Here is an 18,125-nt window from a genome sequence, read left to right as displayed (position 1 = left end):
TCCACTGAGCCGCCCAGCTGCCCCCAACACTCATTTTCAAGTGAGATTATATTTGTTATACATTTAGCTCAGTATCTGGCATGGTGTAGATATTTAATAAAAGTTCATTCCTTCCATTTTCCTTCCCTGGGTGCCTGACATGGTGCTAGGCACTGGGAGACAAATACAAAGACTGAAACTGTCCCTGCTCTCCAGGAATTCATATAACTAAAAGTAGCATAGATATAAAGTGAATAAAGATGGATGTATCAGAAGCGGTTAAATATAAAGTAATTTGGGAGGGAGGACACTCGTATTTAGGGCAATAAGGAAAGATACGTAGAAAATGACACATAAAGGAAGAGAGGTGAAGAAGTGAGGAGAGAGGGCAGCCCAGACGTGGAGGGGAGAAATGGTTCAAAGAAATGGAAGTAGGATATGAAGGCTTTGTATGCCCACAACGGAGTAAGCAATTAGCTTGACTGCATCAGAGTTCTACAGGTTATCTAGGGTGCTTGCAAGGAAGAATGGGGGCAGCTTGCGAGGGGCTTTGAAAGTCAAAATAGACAAGTTTCTATATCCAGTCATCAGAGAGCTCTAGGGAGCCCCTGGAATTTGTTGAGGGATGTGGTTGGACCATCACGTTACAGAGATCACTTTAACTCCTCTCCCCACATTGCCTTCCTTGTCTTTTACTTTGTAGGGTTCTGTTGACATGCTGTTTCCTTCCCCGCAAGACCTCCCCATGGCAGAATGCGAGCTCTTTAAGGGCAGGCACTGTTTGCTAGCTCCTAGCTAGCAACATTTCTGGAAACTTAATTGAATATGGAAAGTCTCTGGAATTAATGCGAACTAAAAAACCAAGCACAATCAACAGTGCCCCTCCACGAGAGGCCATCGAGACCATTCTCCCCTTGGCTTAGGTCGGCTTCTCCAGCAGTGACATCCTGTGCCTGGAATGCTCTCCCTCAAGTCAACCAATTAAAGAGAATCCCAAGCTTCCTTCAATGTCCTGCTTATGTTCTGCCTCCTCCTAGAAGCCTTTCCTGGTTTCAGTCTGCTTCCCTCTGGTTATTAGTGCCTTCTCCTTGAAGTAACTTCTTATACTTTGTATTGTTTTATCAGTATAGATGTTGGCATTCTCCGAATTCTTTTTGGCTTGGTATCCCCAGGGACCTCAAAATTGCAGGTGCTTGGGAGAGAGCAGGCTTCCAACCTCAGCTGGGCTTCTTGCTACCAACCTTGAGCAATCCCTGGGTCTCCATTTCCTCACTGGTAGAGCGAGAGGGGTTGGACTCCCTGACCTCTCAGGGCTCCCTTCCAGCTCTGTCTGTGATTCTCCTCCCAGACATTTAAGTAGGCACACTGACTCAGACTTAATCCCTTCCTGATTCTATTTCTTTGCCCTTGATGTGGCTTTCCTTCCAGTTTATGGCCTGTTAACCACCCGGGTAGGGATTAGCTGACTGCACTCTTTGGGTTTCCATTTACAGCTGGCACCTACGAATAAAGAAGACTGTTTATGTCTCAGAAAGTCATTTGTAGAGCTGGTATGAAGGAGGACTCTTGATTACCCACACACCAGTGACTACTCATCCTCTCGCCTCTGCCCCTATTAACTTGGATCCTGAATAGAAATCATTGGTGCGCCATGTTCCTTGATGCTGAGGAGTGAGTGCAGTTGGGTGGTTAGCTACTAGGGGACCACTCAAGCAAGCCTACAGTGAGCACAGATACTGTTTAATTTCTACTTGGGATTAATGGGGGGAAATCTGGCCATATAAGGTCTTTCCTACCTCCTTTTCTTCCTTCCTTCCTCCCTCTCCTTCCTCCCTTCCTCCCTCTCCTTCCTCTTCCCTCTCCTCCCTCCCTTCCTCTTCCCTCTCCTCCCTCCCTTCCTCCCTTCCTTCCTCCCTCCTCCTCCTCCCTCCCTCCCTCCCTTCCTTCCTTCCTTCCTCCCTCCCTCCCTCCCTCCCTCCCTCCCTCCCTCCCTCCCTCCCTTCCTTCCTTCCTTCCTTCCTTCCTTCCTTCCTTCCTTCCTTCCTTCCTTCCTTCCTTCCTTCCTTCCTTCCTTCCTTCCTTCCTTCCTTCCTTCCTTCCTTCCTTCCTTCCTTCCTTCCTCCCTTCCTTCCTCCCTCCTCCTCCTCCCTCCCTCCCTCCCTTCCTTCCTTCCTTCCTTCCTTCCTTCCTTCCTTCCTTCCTTCCTTCCTTCCTTCCTTCCTTCCTTCCTTCCTCCCTTCCTTCCTCCCTCCTCCTCCTCCCTCCCTCCCTCCCTTCCTTCCTTCCTTCCTTCCTCCCTCCCTCCCTCCCTCCCTCTGTTTGAACTCAGCACAAGGAGTCTTCCTGTCTGTAGGTCTGGCACTCTATCCATGGAGCCATCTACCTGCCCTTAGGGTACTTTCTATTTGTTCCAGGTGTTACGTCTAGTTTCTGTGCCTATCACAGGGCCTGGAACATGGTCACTGCTTAAGATATGTTTCTGGAATTGAATTACAGGAGAGTCAGTACATAATTAATAGATAAGCTGCTGGTCAGAGTCAGGGAAGCAGAATTCGTGCTTCTGATTTTCTGGATTTCCCATTTTATGGAGGAAAAAATGAATGCTTAGAGAGGTGACTGTCTTTGAAGGGCCATCCAGGTGAAGAAGGACTAGAGTTAGTTGGCCCCAGAGGACAGAGCCAGAGGCCATTGTCTGCCTTGTGTGCCCACCATTTGACTGAGAGCTGCTTGGTTGGGCTGATTGACTGCTTGTCAGGCAAGTCATCCTGGGAGCTTGGAGGGGAAGCTAGAAGTGACCCAGCTCGGCGTCTCCTCTAGCTGCCCTCGTTTTCATGGGATTACAGCATTGGAGAGTTGGAAGGGACCTTGGAGGCCATCTAGTCCCCAGTTCCTTTACCATTTTGTTTCCTGGACCCTTTGGATGGGCTCTAAATGCATAAAGCAATGCATAGGATTGCAAAGGGAACCATCAGATGGAAATACAGTTCTTAAAATAGCCACCCAAAATGTCCTAAATCCAAGACACCTCGCTCTAGCCCAACCCACGGGTCCACCAAAGGAATCTCCTACAACTGACCCAACAAGTGGTCAGTGCATCTCCCAGTGAAAAACCCTTGAAGGCGTTCAAGTGGGGAAGAAAGTGCTCCCTCCCTGGGGCAGCCCAGTCTGCTTCTGACCACTTTGCTAGGAAGCTTTCCTGACTCCCAAGCCAACATGGCCCTTTTTCACCTTCCCCTCATGGCTCCTGGCTCAGGCCGCTGGGGCCAAACAACTTTAGTCCATCTACTGGACAGCCTTTCAATGACTTTTTATCCAGAGTGAAACTGAGCTGTTTGAGCCTCAGTTTTCTCATCTCTAAAATGGGATTAATAAGAATGCAGAGTGTCAATAGAGAGCTAGACTAGGAATGAAAATGAATGAGACTTTGATTGAGCACCAATCAAAGGAAATTTTGTAGGAAATTTTTGGGGAGAAAAGTAAAGCCAGTCCCTGTTCTCAAGGAGCTTGAATCCTAATAAGGGAGAGAGAACACACATGGAAGGTTGGAGAGACAAATAAGCATTTATAGAGGTAGCATCTACTCTATGTCAAGCATTAGACTAAATACTTTTGAGTCAGGAGGTCCTAAATTCAAATCTGGCCTCTGACGCTGTCTAGCTGTGTGACCCTGGGCAAGTCATTTAACCACCATTGCCTAGCCCTTACTGTCTTGGAACCAATGCATAGTATTGATTCTTTGAAGGGAAGGGGAGGGGTTTAAAAAACTGTCTTTAAATTGATATTAAGTATTGGTTCCATGGCAGAAGAGCAGGAAGGGCAATTGGGATTAAATGACTTGCCCAGGGCCACATAGCTAGGAAGTATCTGAGGCCAAATTTGAACTCAGGATCTCCTGTCTCTGGACCCAGTTCTCTCTCCACTGAGCCACCCAACTGCCCCCAATTCATTTAACTTTTATTTAATTATTTATTTATTTAAAGAAACAAACAAACCCTTACCTTCTGTCTTAGAGTCAATACTGTGTATTGGTTCCAAGTCAGAAGAGTGGTCAGGGCTGGGCAATGGGGGTCAAGTGACTTACCCAGGGTCACACAGCTGGGAAGTGTCTGAGGCCAGATTGGAACCCAGGACCTCCCATCTCTAGTCCTGGCTCTCAATCCACTGAGCCACCCAGCTGCCCCCTAAATACTATTTTATAAAGCTCATGGGATCTTCAAAACGACTCTGGGCTGTAGGGATCAGGTATTATTGTTATGCCTCCTTTTATGGTTGAGGGAATAGAGGCCAACAGAGTTTAAGTGAATTTCTCAGAGTCACATAGGAAATCTTTGAGGCTGGATTTGAACTCAGGTCTGACTGACTCCAGGAACCAGAACTCTAGATAGGTCTCATGGGCCTGAGGGTGAAGCAGCAAAAGAAGTCATAATGCCATTTCTTCATCGTCTCTTTCACTGATGAAATCAGATCATGTTGTGATATTGAGGCAGTTGGCAGTGGCCAGACACTTTCTGGCTGAGTGCCCAGAGCCTCTCCCATAGCTCCCTAGTGCCTTGGGCAGGTGTCTGAGAATGAATGAGTCCCTTGGAGGGGAATTTCTTTCCTGGTACTGCCTCTCCCCTCAAACCAAGCCAACCCCTTCCCTCCCAGCTTCTTTTTTGCTCCTATGGGATAACTATCCAAAAAGTCAGCCTCAAAACACTATTGAAAGGTCATCTTTTATAGGGATGATTCTCTGGTCCTGGGGGCTGCTCCAGAGGGATCAGAACTGGCCCATTCTACAAATTTGAAACAAGTTGCCAATCTGCATCTGCTTTCGAAAACGGAAACGTTTAAAAACAAATTTTAATTTAAATTAAAAAAATTTAAATTAGCTTTGTTTTTTTAATTCTAAAACAAAACTAAATTAAAAAAGAAACAACTCTTTCCCCTCTCCGCTATTTCTCCCACCCACTTAAAAAAAGAAATAACTGAAATATGTATGACTGAGGAAAAAAAAATTCCAGCTTTGACCATATCCAAAAAAATATGTCTTGATCTAAGCCCTGCAACTAGGTCGCTCTGTGGTTAGAGCCCTGGATTTGGAGTCAGAAAGTCCTGAGTTCAGGGTAGCTCAGTGGATTGAGAGTCAGACCTAGAGACAGGAGGTCCTGGGTTCAAATTTGGCCTCAAACACTTTCTACCTGTGTGACCCTGGGCAAGTCACTTACCCCCCCATTGCCTAGCTCAGACCACTCTTCTGCCTTGGAACAGGATTGATTCCAAGACAGAAGGTAAGGGTTTAATTAAAAAAAAAAGTCATAAGTTCAAACCATTTACTAGGTGAGTGATTCTGGGCGAGTCACTTTCATGGTATTTGCCTCAGTTTCCTTTATCTGTAAGATGGAGATAATAGCACCTCCTTCCTAGGTAGTTATTGTAAAGCACTTAGCACTGTGCTTCCTCCATAGTAAGCGCTATATAAATGTTGCTATTGTTTTTGTAATCAATGAACTGTTGTAACCTTCTACTAGTATGGAAAACTCTTATCCAACGAGATAAGGTTTATAACGTTCAAGCACAACCCTTGACATGTAGGACAAATAGATATCTATAGCTATAGTAGATATGTAAGCTAGCTCTATATAAATGCCAGCTATTAATTTCTTATACTATTATATTAATATTATTAGCTCCTCTCCCCTGACTCTCCATCAGTTCATTTCCATGCCCTCCCAGGTTTCTCTGCATCTCTCCATGCCATTATTTCTTTTCTTTTGTTTTTTTTTTAACCCTTCCCCTATCTTAGAATCCATACTAAGTATTGGTTCCAAGGCAGGAGAGTGGTAAGCGCTAGGCAGTTGGAGTTAAGTGACTTGCCCAGGGTCACACAGCTAGGAAGTGTCTGAGGTCAGATTTGAACCCAGGACCTCCCCGTGTCATTATTTATTACATCCCAATAGCATTCCATCACATGTGTGTAAGCATGATTTATTCAGCTATGTCCCCCAAGTGATGGGGATCCCTTCAGTTTCTAGTTCTTTGTCAGGTGGCTGTTTTCTTTCCTGGCATTCCACAGGTCTCCCCCTATTTTTATTGCTATTTTCTGTTTTTCTGTCACCTTCATTTTCCAATCTCCCCTCTCCCCTGCCCTTACAGGTGAGCTCTCTTATGTTTGATGGCTCTGATCTGTCAGATGCAACGTTCCATCATCCTCGACTCTGCAAAATGAGATGACCAGAGATCCCTTCCAGCTCATAATTACCCAGTCTTAGCTTTTCATATCATTTCTAAGAAGAGGGACAAGAGCTAGGTAATTGGGGGTCACATAGCTAGGAAGTATTTGAATCCAGACTCCAGAACTGGCACTCTATTTAAAAACTGAAAATTGAAATTTAAAAGTTTAAAATTTAAATCAGAATGGAAAAATTTAAAACTTGAATTTTAAAAAATGTTCAAAAAAATTTTAAATTTAAAATTGAAATTAAAATAATTTTTAAATTAGCTTTTTAAAAAATTACGATAGTAAAAGAAAACTCTTTTTGCTCACTGAGGAAACTAGCTGAGCCTCGCTACGCTGGGACAGGTTCTCCTAAATTGGGAAAGCACTGGGCTCCTGGAAACATCTGTATGAAATATTAACGAATAAGTGTTATAATAAATACTTGTGTTGGGGGTTTACACTTCCCTCCTGGCCTGTAGGTGGCATGACTGGAAGGTGCCCACGATGTTCCCTTTCAGGAAAAGGCTCTGACTCAGTGGATGAATATTCTGAGGCTTAAAATCTCCTCTTTCCCTCTCTCCCCCAGGGACATGCTAATAACCAACCTGGATGCGTCGACCACCTATGACGAACTTTGTGATGAAGTGAGAGAAATGTGTAGTTTACAGCAGCACCAGCCGATCACCCTCAAATGGATTGATGATGAAGGTTTGTGGTTTGTTCTCAATAACTCGGCTCCAAGTCACTGTTTTCAGAGTGGACCACTCTGGGCTTGTTTTTTTTTTCCTTTTTAAAAAACCCTTTTCTTCTGTTTTAGAATCAATATTGTGTATCGGTTTTAGGGCAGAAGAGCACTAAGAGCGAGGGAATGGAGGTTAAGTGACTTGCCCAGGGTCACACAGTTAGGAAGTGTCTGAGACTAATTTTGAATCCAGGACCTTCTGTCTCTAGAACCTGATATGATTTTCTTAGCAGAATCGACATTAAAGAGGACACATTAATATCTCCTTTGTTCCTGCGCTTCAATGACCCTGGGATCTTTTTTATTTATTTTTTATTTTTTATATTTACTTTCTGTCTTAGTGACAACTCTTAAGACAGAAGGGCAAGGGAAATGGGGTTAAGTGACTTGCTCAGGGTCACACAGCTAGGAAGTTTCTCAGTCAGATTTGAACCCAGGACCTCCTGACTCCAGGTCTGGTTCTCCATCCACTGTACCACCTAACTGTCCCTCTTCCCCTTTTTTTCCATCTGACTTATAGCTGAAACCTTCCATAAGTATTGTCCCTCATTGCAAAATGAGCTTCTTGAAGGCAGAGACTGTTTTATTCTTTGTATCCACAGCACTTATTATCACAGTGCTTTGAACCTAATAAGTGATTAGTAAATGCTTCATTCATTCTTAGAACTAGTATGGGTCTTGAGGTGGGATTTGAATTCAGATTTTCATGGTTGAAAGTCTAGCGTTAGGGGCAGCTAGTGGATTGAGAACCAAACCTGGAGACAAGAGGTCCTGGGTTCAAATGTGGTCCCAGACACATCCTGGCTGTGTGACTCTGGGCAAGTCACTTAACTCCAGTTGCCTGGCCCTTACCACTCTTCTGACTTAGAATGACACCTAGTATTGATTCTAAGACAGAAGGTAAGGGTTTAAGGAGAAAAGAGAGAGGGGAGGGGGAGGGGGTGAGAGAGAGAGAGAGAGAGAGAGAGAGAGTCTAGAGAACCAGGAAGACCTGAATTCATATCCTATCTTCCTCACTAGCTGTGTGACCCTGGGCAAGTCATTTGCCCAGTAATTTAAAGCTACCTCCAGAGAAGTGCATGCTGGGTCTAGGATAACATCCATGCCACCCTGGTCAAGCATCCTCTGGAAAGCTGCAATAAGGACACTAACCATCTGAAGAGTGTCACCAGGAGGCTGTCATTAATAGTGCAGGAGAAACATTCCTGCTGGGAGCAAGGGAAGGAGTTCTTCACCTTTATTATTTCATGGACATAAGAAAGCACCAAACTGGTTTCTTTCAGGGGTCAGTTGGAGCTCGAGTCAGGAGGTTCTGAATTCTGGACCAGCCTCATATTGCGAAGCTGGGCAATTCACTTAACCTCTGTTTGCCTCAGTTTCCTCATTTGTAAAACGGTGATAATAATAGCACCTCCCCTTTCAGGTTGCCTTGTGGTTTGCAAATTTTAAGGCTCTCTGTGTATACCGTCTTATCGTTGGCTATCATGATAGAGCTCTTCTCCAGCTGCATGGATTGCTCGAGAGGGATGGGGGTGCGTCTCTTGATGGGTGTCTTCAAGTTTAATGCTAGTTGGTCATTTGCCAGTCATTTTTTCTGGGAGGGGTTGGAATCCATGGCCCCCGGGGGGCTACTTTCAGTTGTAAGATTCTGTTCAATTGCAGTGTGAATTTGTTTAATTTCCAAGCAGAAATCCAGGCTCTGAGTAGGTCACAGAGGTGCGTAGGCTCTTCAGCACAGTTTCTTTCCCATCAGAGTCTTCTTGAAAAAAAAATAAAAACCCAACCAAATTAATAATAGAAGGTTGCCTGGTAACTCAGATCTGTGACATCCATAAAGGGGCAGACTGCAGGAGAACTTGTCGTCAAGCCTTTCTAGTGGGTGGTGCCATTCAGAGAAGTGCCAGGGGGATTCTCATTGGCTGGGCAGGACTCCAGTTCCTCCAGGCACCATTGGAGACACCACCACCAAGTTCTTACTGGCTGGTCCTTTTCTTCTATGTGTGGACCACCACCATTCTCCCATGATCCCTTGACCACACTCCATTCACTGGTCTATGAATCATGGAATCCCAGAGCTGGTTGGAGTATTAGAGGTTATCTCATTGCTGAAGATGAATCGCCCTCTTTAACATCTTCCTTTGGGTGATGGAGAGCTCACTACCAGTTGGACCAGTCTAATCCAACTTGGACAGGTTTCCAAGCCTCACAGTTTCTGAGTGGGAAGGCACTTTAGAATCCATTTATGCCAAGAATCCGTTGACCTGTGGTCATCTGATCCCCTCTGGGTGACCTCCAGGGAGAGAGAACCCATCACCTCCCAAAGAAGAAGCAACTTTCCTTGTTAGGAAGTTTTTCCTCCCAAGGATGCTCAGTCTGGCTCTTTGCAGCTTCCGTCTTTGCTCCTGTTCTGCCCTCTGAGGTCAAGCAGAAGAAGCCAGGTCCCCCTCACCCCTTGGAATGATGCTGTTCATTGGCATTTACATCATGTTTCAAGGCTTACAATGCTCTTTACACTTATTATTTGATCCATATAATAATCCTGGGAGGTAAGTGTGATTTTCCCATTTAACAGATGAGGAAACTGAGGTAGATAGTGATTAAGTGACTTGTTCAGGGTCACACAGCTCGTGTCTTTGTCTTAATTTTAACCTGGGTCCGTAACATTTTTTTAATTAAAAAATTAAAAACAAAATATACCCTAGCATTTGTTCTGAGACGGAAGGGCAAGGGCTAACATGTAGGGTTAAGTAACTTGCCTAGTGCCACACAGCTAGGAAGTGTTTGAGGCCAGAGTTGAATCCAGGTCCTCCATCTCCAGGCTTGGTGCTCCATTCCCTGAGCCAGCTAGCTGCCCCCTTGCTTCTTCTTGACCCCAGGTCCTGGCATTTGTCATCTCTGCCACCGAGCTAGTCGAAAGTGCTTTAAATACTTTAAGGCATGCAGACGACATGCCGGCACGCCACAAAATATTTCCATGGTCTCTGCTTTTGGTACTTCACTCATTCTTTAACATGGCACAGTCCTGAGGGCTTAGGGCAGACGGATGGCTTAAGAAAAGACCTCATCAGTGCGTCTGCTGGTAGCCTGGGCTGCCTACCTGTGCACAGTCATTCATTTTGTATTGATTTTCAGAATGACAGCAGGGAAGCTTTCCGACCTTGTTTTGAGGCTCCAAGGTTGTCATGCATTGAGGGCTCAGAGCAAAGAGGGATTAACAAGGATGCCAGCCGGAGAAGCAGTGTGGTCCTGTGGCTAGCAGTGGCCTTAAAAGCTTGGAAGCCCAGAGTACAGATCCTCCTCCCTCTGATGCTGACCAAGAGGCCCTGGGCAACTCATTTCACTTTTCTTGAGTTTCTGGATGTTGGTGTTGGCACAGACAACTGAGATGGGTGCCCAAGATGGGGGAAAGGAGAAAAGAATACATATTTTCATAGCACCTACTATGTGCCAAGTCCTGTGCTAAGCACTTGATGATTATTCTCACAAGAGCCCTGTGAAGCATCCCCATTTTATAATTGGGGAAACTGAGGCAGAAACCATGTTTCTCACCCAGATTTTGACAGCTAGTAAGTATCTGAGGCCAGATTTCAGCTCCATGATGAGTTTTTCTGACTCTAAGCCCAGCCCTCTCTCCCTTGTGCCAGCTGCTGCCTCTGAGAGGGGGTGAGCTCTATAGGCCTAAGGATTTCTAGAGAACCCTTTTTTGCCCTTCAGGATAAGTTTATATTTGTTTTTCATTGATTTGCAAGAATGCAAAATTCTACATGACTTTATTTGGGGTTTTCTTGGCAGAGACACTGGAGAGGTTTGATATTTTCTTCTTCAGCTCATTTTTACAAATGAGGAAATTGAGGTGAACCAGTTGTGTCTGATTCTTCATGACCCCATTTGAAGTTTTCTTGGCAAATATTTGGAAGTGTTTGCTCTTTGCTTCTCCAGCTCATTTTTACAGATGAAGAAACTGAGGCAAATCAGTTGTTTCTGACTCTCCATGAACCCATTTAGGGTTTTCTTGGCAAAGATCCTGGAGGGGTTTGCCATTTCCTTCTCTAGCTTATTTAAAAAAGGGGGAAACTGAGGAAAATAGGGTGAAGTGACTTGCCCAGGATCACACAACTATGAATCCAGATTTGAACCCAGGACCTCTGGCTCTCAATCCACATGGCCCCCTAGCTGCCCCCTCTTGCTTACTTCTGGATCACAGTCATTGGGCTTGTAGACAGTTCTTTTCCCTGCCTCTTGTTTGTCAATATTTGGTGTTTCTTCTGCTTATCTGTACTGCATTCTTAGGTGTCCTCCCTCTGTCCATTCCTTTGAGGCCAGATGTGCTCTTCAGCACAGAGGAGGAGCCCTCTTGGCTCCCTCTGCTGGCCTTAGCCCAGGCAGAGCCTCGCTGGAGTGAAGACTTGAACATTCTATCCGTTTCCAGGTTAATTTCCCCCTTCCCTTCCTCCAGTAATCCCAGGAGACAGAAGAAACCCTTTTGGTTCCTCTCCTGGGTTCTTTTCACAGTTACACACAGAAAGCAAAGAATGTCAAAACAGCGGACCCCCACATTTTTTGGCTCTGATATCGGCTTTCATGGGATCGAGAGATTTGGCATTTCTACCCCTAGAGAGAGATAGTGTGGCTTAGTGGGTAGAGGGCAGGTGTTGGAGTCAAGAAGACTTTGGTTTTGAGATCTTACTGGAAAATGGACAAATAATTTAAGCCTTTAGAGCCCTGGTCTTTATTTTTAAAAATTTAATGTAATTAATACATTTCCCCCCCATGATTCTTGTTGTCTCCCTCCCCTCTTTTTCTCCCCGCTCCTGGAGTGGAGCCCCAGTCTTTAAGCTGAGCCTAGTAGGTCTACTCTTCCAGGGGTTCTTGCTCATGTAGGGGCAGGGCAAGGCTGCTTCCAAAATCCTTCCACCTCTGAGATTCCCGTATTAAGCCATTAAACAAAATGGTGGCCTTGGTGGACCGTGCTAAAGAGCCCCATCAAATACTCCGTCAACTTTACATGCTATCTCTTACCTTGTTTTTCCATTTCATTAGGCGACCCATGCACCATATCGTCTCAGATGGAACTGGAAGAAGCTTTTCGTCTGTACTGTCAACACAGAGATGAAGGACTCATCATTCATGGCAAGTAGCTGGGAATTCAGCCCAGGGAGCGCTTTGGAGAATGGTTTAACTAGGGCTCATCTCATTGACTCAGGCCAACCCTTGGCCACTGGAAATAATTGTGTAGGTTCTAAAGGCTGGTGAAGGTGGGTGGTTTGTCCTTCAGCGTGTGTGTACACACGCACACACACTTAATATATTTTTTTAAACCATGATACCTGCTTTAGTAACAACTCTAAGACCGAAGGGCAAACAGGTGACTTGCCCTGGGTCATACAGCTAGGAAGTGTTTGAGACCAGATTTGAACCCAGGTCCTCCTGACTCTATCCACTGTTGTCACCTAACTACCTCTACATTTGATTTCTAAAATTCTGAGTTCCCAAATCTTCCCTTCCCTTCCTCCCTTCTTCCTTCCCTAATTGGGCAAGTAACTTGATCTAGGTCATTCTTAGGTCATTTCACATTGGTCATGTTGTGGAAAAATACATACATAGATAAGCACATATCTGTCTGTCTGTCTGTCTGTCTGTCCATACATGGAGAGTTCACTTTATATTCTTTGTCGCTTCTATATATAAGAAAATAAAGTGGAAAATAGTATTCTTTGATCTGCATTGAGCTTCTTTAGTTCTTTCTCTGGAGGTGAATAGCATTTTTCATCCTGGATCCTTTGGACTTCTCTTGGATCTTTGGATTATTGAGAAAAGCTAAGAGTTGAGGCGCATTCTCCCTCATTTATTCTTTCTGTTTTTCCCACTTAGCATGGAGAAACCAATGACCCCTCAGGTATCTCCACTCATAGTGGGTGGGGAATATCTCTGGATGCTTGGTTTAACACCACCATTGGGTTACTTCTTCTCAAAAGCCAGGACTCTAAATCCAGTCCAATTGGATTGTATTCCTAGCACTGTGTGAGGGGCTGAGAAAGGAGATGGACCCTGGCCTCAAGGAGCTTACAGTTGTCAGTGTTTAGATTTGAAACTCTATACCGCCATTAACTTTGTTATTAACGCTCTTTTAGGTGAAAGAGTTAGGAAAAGTTAATTTTTCCCCTTAACTTCATTGTTCTCATTTCCGTCCTTTGACTTGGAAAACCTCTCTCTGTTTTTTCACTTAATGAGTAACTAGTTCTCCTACTCTCCACATCCCAGTGATTGTGAGCCCCGGAGGTCATCATTCAAGCCCATTCTCTATCTCCTGTTATCTCATTCCTTATTCCTAATCTCCTCCATCTACTCCACCCTCAGAGTCCCAGGAAATGCTCCCACCCCTCTGGAAGGCTCCCTCTGGAATGCCTGTTCCATAGGCACCAAACTTGTTTTCTTCTTAAATCTTCTTCATTTTATGGTGACTCATTGGATGCACTTTCATTCCACTGGACTCAGTGGTCCAGGCAGGGAATTAAAAATATCCTTGATCAGGGGGCAGCTGGGTACTCAGTGGACTGAGAGCCAGACCTAGAGACCCGTGTTCCTTCTAGGGTACAGAAATGAATTACACAGTCACAAAAATCAGACATGTCTGAAATGACTGCATAACAACAAATCTCCCAAGACTGCTCTTCCCCTCACCTTCTCAACTGAAAACTTTGTCTCACATTTTTACCAAAGGGAAAGAAAATGGAGTCCATTAACCCTGAGATGGTTTGCCACAAGTTCCCTCTTCTCCCCTCATCGAAAGTCACTCAAAGGTCTTCTTCCACTGTTTCTTCATTGATCTCCAACCCAAACTCATTCTTCTCCCTTCACAAGTGATTCCATTCCATCCCTGGCTATTATTCCTCCTGTTAGATTGTGAGCTCCTCAAAGGCTATGGACTGTCTTTTGCTTTTTTTTGTTTGCTGAGCACCTAACAGTGGATGGCACATAGTAGGCACTTTAAGGGCTGACTGACTGAATATAGAGATACTTTTAGTCTCCACATCCTTTCAGTTTTTCAAGATTGTTGATGGATTATATATTCTGGGGATGCAAATCAAAGGAGCCTTGTCTTCAAAATTATTTTTTCTATCACATTAGTTCTGAGTACAAGTTCCAGAATTCTCTGGGTTTCACAAGCCAACCCTGTGGCCTTTTTGAAGGAAAGGGGAGCAATGGCCAAAATGGTTTATATTCATAATTTCTTGCACCTCTGAAGTGGGAAAGAGAGGGCAGAAAGGTTCTTCACGTCTCCAATCCCAAATCTTTTTTCTTTTTTTCTGATGAGTGAGTAATTCATCCATTTAATATAGGAAGACATGCCAGAAGCCCTAGAGATGGGCAGGCATAGGTGGGTTGAAAGAGATCACTGATCTCTTTCAGGGAATTTATATCATCCATTTTAATGATAAAACTTAAACACATTTACTCCAGATGTTTGAGGTGATTTGGGATTAAAAAAAAAAATTAACCAAATGCTTAAAAAAAATCCTTACCTTTCATCTAAGAATCAGTATTGTGCATTGGTAGAAGAGCAGTAAGGGCCAGACAATGAAGATTAAGTGACTCGCTTAGTGTCACCCAACTAGTAAGTATCTGAGGTCAGTTTTGAACTCAGGACCTCCCATCTCTAGACCTAGCTTTTAATCCTTTGAACCATGTAACTGTCCCCTCAAATGCTTTTTTTTTTTAAGAAATATTTTTTGGGGGCAACTAGTCACTTAACCCTGATTGACTACCTCATGCCACTCTTCTGTCTTAAAACCAATGCTAAGACAGAAGGTAAAGGATTAAAAAAAGAACAAGAAAAGGCTTTTTATCCGCTTTTTCAGGATTGATTCTGGAATCTCTGGATAGATTTGAGAACACTATCATTTGACCTTTCCAATTCAATTGCTCGTTACTTCTCCCCTCCCTCAAATCTTGAGTCACAGTTTTTGAGAACTTTATCCACGGATTTTAGGACACGTGTTTGCCTGTGGAAGATGTACGTAGGCTATCAAGCATTTCTAGCCTGACTTGTTTCTCATCAGAACATTCTTTAGAAATCCTTGAGCATTCAAATTGTATGCAGATTATTCAGAGGGAGGGCTCATCTCCTCTCGAACTAAGTTCTTTCTTTTTGTCTTTCTTCAGTTTTTCCAAGCATCCCAGAGAAGCCAGGAATGCCCTGCCCAGGAGAAGACAGTAAGTACTCAAAATATCCTTGCATTTCAGTGGAGGGGATTGAACTTTCCAAAGAGTCAAATTGATCAGCTTCTGAGGGATGTGTTGATTCTGAAGTTGCCGTTGCTTTCTCCGTGTAAATCGGGTCTAGTTATAAAAATGTCAGGGGGCCTGATGTGGAAATAGAATAGTCTGTAGGAATGGGATTCAAATCCCACCCCTGATGCTTTCTAGCTCAGTGACCCTGGGCAAGTCACTGAGCCTCGGTTTCCTCCTGTGAAAAATGAGGGTAATATCATCCTAGGAATGTGATAAAGATTAGATGAGATAATATTTATCACATCCTCTGACAGCCTCAGAGCTCTCTAGAAATGCCACCTCTTATTGCCGATAAGTACTCCGCGACCTTGTAAAAAATGGAAAATTGAAGTCTCCAGATGGAGAAAGAATACAGATTTCATTTTCAGTACTACTGCTTTTCTCCCCATTATGTTTATTTTTGGTTTGGGGTCCTGGCTTGGTATCTCTGTCTTTTAGGATTGGATCCCCATTTGGTTAGTCAGGGGCAGGATGACAGATAACAGCTGGGACCCCTCTTCCCTCAGTGGTTGAAAGGGCTGGGCATCCCTAACTGGCTTCACCTCTGCCCTCCTGGGTTCCTTCACTTAACCTTCCTTAAAACCATGAGCTGACCCATATGGTTGCCTGGGTCCTCACCACCACCTGTGGCCTCTAAGGGAACCATGATTTTTTTCCTCCCCCCCAAAATAATAATAATAAAAAAAAAAGCTTACACTCTAGAATAATTTTAGTTACATTAAAAGTATTTTAAAATTAAATAAAAAATAAGAGCTTCATTATTAATACTACCAGTTAAACTTGTTTGAATTGAAATTAATTTGATTTCATTAAAGCTTCAAAACTTCTTACTTTTTCTTTTTTTTCCCCTAAAACCCTTACCTTCCATCTTGGAGTCAATACTGTGTATTGGCTCCAAGGCAGAAGAGTGGTAAGGGGCTAGGCAATGGGGGTCAAGTGACTTGCCCAGGGTCACACAGCTGGGAAGTGTCTGAGGCCAGATTTGAACCTAGGACCTCCCGTCTCTAGACCTGGTTCTCAATCCACTGAGCTACCCAGCTGCCCCCTTCTCACTTTTTCTTACACATTCCCCATCAGAATTGTTTGTTTGGACCTTCATTCTCATGTCGCATCCTCAGATGGTATGAGTAATATGTACTCTCAATACCTATGCTGTTGGTGTCATGTTGGAGAGGGAGCACTGGACCAGGAGTCAGTAGGATCTGAGTTCTAATTCAGTCTCTAACCCTTAGCAACTTGGGTGACTATATCTTTCTGCTTGTATTTGCCTGGCATACAGCAAATGCTTAATAAATGTTTGGAGACAGACTTGACTCTGGACAAGCTACCTCAGTTTGTTTCATCATCCTTTTCTGCAAAATGGAGATAAAATGGAGCACCCTCTTCCCAGGAGGACCAAATGAGATAGGAGATGTCAAGTATTTTGTAAACCTAAAAGCAGGATGATAAAGATGGTTCAGTCATTTTTGCTTTGCCTTATTTCAGAAAGATAGCTCCAAATTTCTTTGTTTTTCATTTAAAAAATCATCATTCTGTTAAGTATTCTATTATATGACTACCCCGTGATTTATTTTGCCATTTCCCTTTTGGACATTTAGGTTAACCTTGTTATTGGGTTCTTGTGGACTTTTTTTTTTAAACCTCATCTTCTGTCTTAGTATTTGTACTAAGTATCAGTTCTGTCTTAGCTGTACAAAGTATCCGTTCTGTCTTAGTAGCTGTACTAAGTATCAGAAGAACGGTAATTAATGGGGAATTAAGTGACATGCCCTGGGTCACACAATAGGAAGTATCTGTGGCTGAATTTGAACTCAAGTCTTCTTCTCTCCAGGCCTAGCACTCTATCTGGTGTGCCACCAAATTGCCCTAGTAATGATGTTTTTGTTCCGTCATTTCCTACTCTTTATGATGCCATTTGTTTGTTTTTTGTTTTTTTTTTTGGGCAAAGATACATTAAAAGTTAAAATATTTTATTTTTGCCAATTACCTGTAATAACAAATTTCCTGAGATTTCTGAAGTTATATGATCCAAATTGTCTCCCTCCTTTCCTTCCCTCCCTACTCTTGGAACTGGCCATCAATTTGATCTGGGTTATATATATATTATCATGAAAAATATATTTCCATATTGTGCATTTTTGTAAGAGAATAATAAAATAAGGCTAAAAACCCAAGTAAACTAAAGTGTAAAAATGTAAGTTTTGATCTGCATTCTGACCCCTAACAGATCTTTCTCTGGACGTGGAGAACATTCTTTGTCATAAGCCCTTCAGAATTGTCCCGGATCAGTGTATTGCTGAGAGTAGCAAAGTCTTTTTTTTTAGGTTGATCATTCCACAGTGTTGTTGATACTGTGTACAATATTTTCCTGGTTCTGCTTATTTCGCTCTGCATCAGTTCATGTTGGTCTTTTCAGCTCTTTCTGAAATTATCCTGTTCATCATTTCTTATAGCACAATAGCATTCCATCACTAACATTTATCACAATTTATTTAGCTATTCCCCAGTTACTAGAATTTCCTTTAATTTCCAATTCTTTGTCATCACAAAAAGAGTAGCTAGAAATATTTTTGTATAAGTAGGTCTTTCCCCCACTTTTTTTTAAATTGCCTTGGGATATTGACCTAGAAGTAGTATTACTGGATCAAAGGGTATGCATTATTTTCTAGCCTTTAGGCCATCATTCCAAATTGTCCTCCAGAATGGTTGGATCAGTTTACAGCTCCACCAGCAATGCATTAGTGTCCCAATTTTGTCACATCATCTCCAACATTCATCCAACTTTCCTTTACTGTCATATTGATCAATCTAATAGATTTGAGGTAGTATCTCAAGAGTTGTTTTAATTTGCATTTCTCTAATCAAGAGTGATTTAGAACATTTTTCATATAATTATTGATAGCTTTGATTTCT

The 18,125-nt window shown here is 43.3% G+C and overlaps 1 protein-coding gene across 6 annotated transcripts in view; it reads left to right on the top strand.

The window, feature by feature from the left end:
- Positions 1-18,125, top strand: part of PRKCZ (protein kinase C zeta) — a 251,095-nt gene that overhangs the window by 39,471 nt on the left and 193,499 nt on the right. For 5 of the 6 annotated variants that reach the window (XM_056795988.1, XM_056795989.1, XM_056795990.1 and 2 more), the window contains 3 exons: positions 6,765-6,886; positions 11,961-12,050; positions 15,084-15,134. In XM_056795988.1, coding sequence (XP_056651966.1) covers positions 6,765-6,886; positions 11,961-12,050; positions 15,084-15,134 — 263 coding nt within the window. Of the gene's footprint in view, positions 1-1,522; positions 1,703-6,764; positions 6,887-11,960; positions 12,051-15,083; positions 15,135-18,125 lie in introns of those variants that run through there. The other variant, XM_056795991.1, reaches the window with a different exon arrangement.

Source organism: Monodelphis domestica, chromosome 4 (assembly GCF_027887165.1).
Source record: "Monodelphis domestica isolate mMonDom1 chromosome 4, mMonDom1.pri, whole genome shotgun sequence".
Lineage (NCBI taxonomy): Eukaryota > Metazoa > Chordata > Mammalia > Didelphimorphia > Didelphidae > Monodelphis > Monodelphis domestica.
This window is presented reverse-complemented; position numbering and strand designations above follow the sequence as displayed.